Source organism: Solanum stenotomum, chromosome 4 (genome assembly GCF_019186545.1).
Source record: "Solanum stenotomum isolate F172 chromosome 4, ASM1918654v1, whole genome shotgun sequence".
Classification (NCBI taxonomy): Eukaryota; Viridiplantae; Streptophyta; class Magnoliopsida; order Solanales; family Solanaceae; genus Solanum; species Solanum stenotomum.
This window is the reverse complement of record NC_064285.1, coordinates 1729-2432: the sequence shown is the minus strand read 5'-3', so window position 1 is coordinate 2432 and position 704 is coordinate 1729. Positions and strand designations below refer to the sequence as shown.

At 32.1% G+C, this 704-nt stretch overlaps 1 protein-coding gene across 2 annotated transcripts in view; it reads left to right on the top strand.

The window, feature by feature from the left end:
* Window positions 1-457, top strand: part of LOC125861979 (glucosidase 2 subunit beta) — an 8823-nt gene extending 8366 nt beyond the window's left edge. Inside the window, exon 16 of one of the 2 annotated variants that reach the window (XM_049541933.1) lies at window positions 82-457. In XM_049541933.1, coding sequence (XP_049397890.1) covers window positions 82-144 — 63 coding nt within the window. In that variant the 3' untranslated portion in view covers window positions 145-457. The remainder of the gene's footprint in view (window positions 1-81) is intronic. The other variant, XM_049541934.1, reaches the window with a different exon arrangement.
* Window positions 458-704: the final 247 nt, after the last annotated feature.

The following is a 704-nucleotide window of genomic DNA, read 5'->3' as shown; positions in this document are numbered from 1 at the left end:
CACACACACACACACACAATCTTTGTAACAGATACTTTACTCCTATGAGATTGTCTACTTATGATGAAATATATGTGATAGGAACTACAAGATAAACTAGAGATGATGAATAGGGAGCAACCACAAGACCATGATGAACTGTGACCTCGACTAATTCCACAGGATACTTGCACCTCAAGGGACGCAAAAAGGGGCAAAGTGATCCATTGGCGTATTTTCTCAAGAACAGTATCAACCATTTATGAAGTCATACCCCCTTTATATTTTTGTTCCGGAACTCACTTCTGATGTAGTTGCCAATCATATATTACTAAAAGTGGAAAGAGCCTGAGGTCAAAAGTTGAATATCATTTTTGTTCTGTTATAAAAAAAACAATTTTCCATTAACATGAGTAGTCATAACTAGACTTTATTGGAAAGACCTTTTGTCTACATATGAACCTTTACAAATTCTATGAACTTTTAGTTATAAGTTCAATATTTTATGTCGTGTATTTATTTTCTTCACTTTTAGCTTTCAACAGTTTAAACTTACCATATTCTGTGTCAAATCTCTTTACACACAGAGTATGTATCTGGTAAATTACACTTTATTCAATAACTAAATGATACACATTAAAGCTTTCTTTATTACCCAATGAGTGAAGAAAATTTGAGAGTCGTATTTAATGATTAATTAGCATATACACCAAATTTACTGATTA